The sequence below is a fragment of the Lycium barbarum genome, chromosome 4 (genome assembly GCF_019175385.1).
Source record: "Lycium barbarum isolate Lr01 chromosome 4, ASM1917538v2, whole genome shotgun sequence".
Classification (NCBI taxonomy): Eukaryota; Viridiplantae; Streptophyta; class Magnoliopsida; order Solanales; family Solanaceae; genus Lycium; species Lycium barbarum.
Window position 1 is genome coordinate 65,422,669 of NC_083340.1, and position 1,662 is coordinate 65,424,330.

Consider the following 1,662-nt stretch of genomic DNA (forward strand, 5'->3'; position numbering starts at 1 on the left):
TATAAGTCATATCAAGACTCAACAATTAATTCATCAAAAGCATGAATAAGGGATTGCTTCAAATCAACTAGAAGAGTATTCATTAACTCTTTCTTTATCATATCGTAATAGTCAATCATATGATCAATCACTCAATATCACGTAAAGAAATTTTATGTCTGAAGCCTCAATCATGCTTCTCCTATCAATTTCAAAATATATACAATCAACTAATCAATGTATAACTCAAGTAGACCGTAACGTACCTCAAAGCAGAACTGGGAAAATGCAATCACTCTGTGATATCATTCCCCTTTCGCAAAGCTTCTTAACGTTCAAAGTCTAGAAATACAGCACTACATGAGTATTCGAATCATCTATTCAATCAATACAAAAATTGGCTATGACGGACCGGATACAGCGGTCCCTCACCTACTGTAGCTATCCATTTTACTAGTAGGTCGGGTTTTTACATCAGTTTTCACCCAAAAATCCAACATCAATCCAAGGCCCTACATACGCCAATAATGCATGCATACATACATAAAAACATGCTATGGACTCACCCGCGGCCTCAGAATTCCCAACGGGGGTCTAGTTTTCTAAGTAACTCCCCATAACGACTTAGCGGGTCGTTACATCAGATACCAATTAAACACTCGTTCATCCCCGAATGGATAAGGAAGAGAAATAAGGGAAAAGGTACCTAATTCAGTGAAACGTTGGGGATAATTCTTCCATATATCGGATTCTATCTCCCAAGTAGCTTTATCAACTGGACGGTTCTTCCACTGAACCTCCACTGACGCTATTTCTTTCGACCTCAACTTGCGAACCTCTCTATCTAAAATAACAATAGGCTCTTTCTCATAGGACATATTTTTATCCAACAAGATAGAATCCCAACGAATGATAAACAAACCATCTCCATGATATCTCTTCAACATGAAGACGTGGAACACTGGATGGACAGTTGACAAACGTGGGGGCAAAGACAGCTCATAGGATACATCCCCTACACAATTGAGAATCTCAAATGGAACAATGAATCTGGGACTAAGAGTACCCTTTTTTCCCATATATCATCACACCCTTCATTGGTGAGACCTTGAATAAGACTTATTCTTCAACCATGAACTCAAGATCTCGGACCTTTTGATCTGCATACTCTTTCTTCCTACTCTGAGTAGCCAAGAGTTTTCTTGAATCATCTTGACTTTATCCGATGACTCCCTTAAAAGATCTGTACCCCATGGCCTTACCTCAAAAGCATCAAACCACCCGATAGGAGACCTACACCTCTTCCCATGGAGAGCCTCAAACGGTGTCATGTCAATACTACAGTGGTAACTATTATATGCAAACTCAGCCAGTGATAAGAACCGATCCCAATGGCCACCGAAGTCAATAACACAAGATCGGAGCATATCCTGTCGGACCTGAATAGTCCGCTCATACAAGTCATCCATCTGAGGGTGGGAAGCTGTACTGAGATCCAATCAAAGTACCCAATTCTAAATGCAAAGTCTTCCAGAACTAAGATGTAAACGTCGTGCCTCTATCAGATATGATGGAAATAGGAACCCTATGCAGGCGAATAATGTTACACCTCAGAACTTTGGGTTACAGAGCGATAAAGGGACTAATGAAAATTAAGGCGAATATGATGTCCCTACAAGTAAT

At 40.0% G+C, this 1,662-nt stretch overlaps 1 protein-coding gene across 1 annotated transcript; it reads right to left on the bottom strand.

The window, feature by feature from the left end:
• Positions 1-614: 614 nt before the first annotated feature.
• LOC132637526 (uncharacterized) lies at positions 615-1,448 on the bottom strand. The gene is made up of 2 exons (XM_060354603.1): positions 1,148-1,448; positions 615-994 (listed from the first exon to the last, which is right to left on the bottom strand). The coding sequence occupies exons 1-2, from the start codon at positions 1,446-1,448 to the stop codon at positions 615-617; spliced, it is 681 nt and encodes a 226-aa protein (XP_060210586.1).
• Positions 1,449-1,662: the final 214 nt, after the last annotated feature.

Excerpts from the sequence above, each read along its gene's own strand:
- LOC132637526 (XM_060354603.1), bottom strand. The coding sequence starts at position 1,448 with ATGGATGACTTGTATGAGCGGACTATTCAGGTCCGACAGGATATGCTC. Across the intron at positions 995-1,147 it reads ACTCAGAGTAGGAAGAAAGA|GGGATGTATCCTATGAGCTG; the intron begins GTATGCAGATCA and ends TCAATTGTGTAG.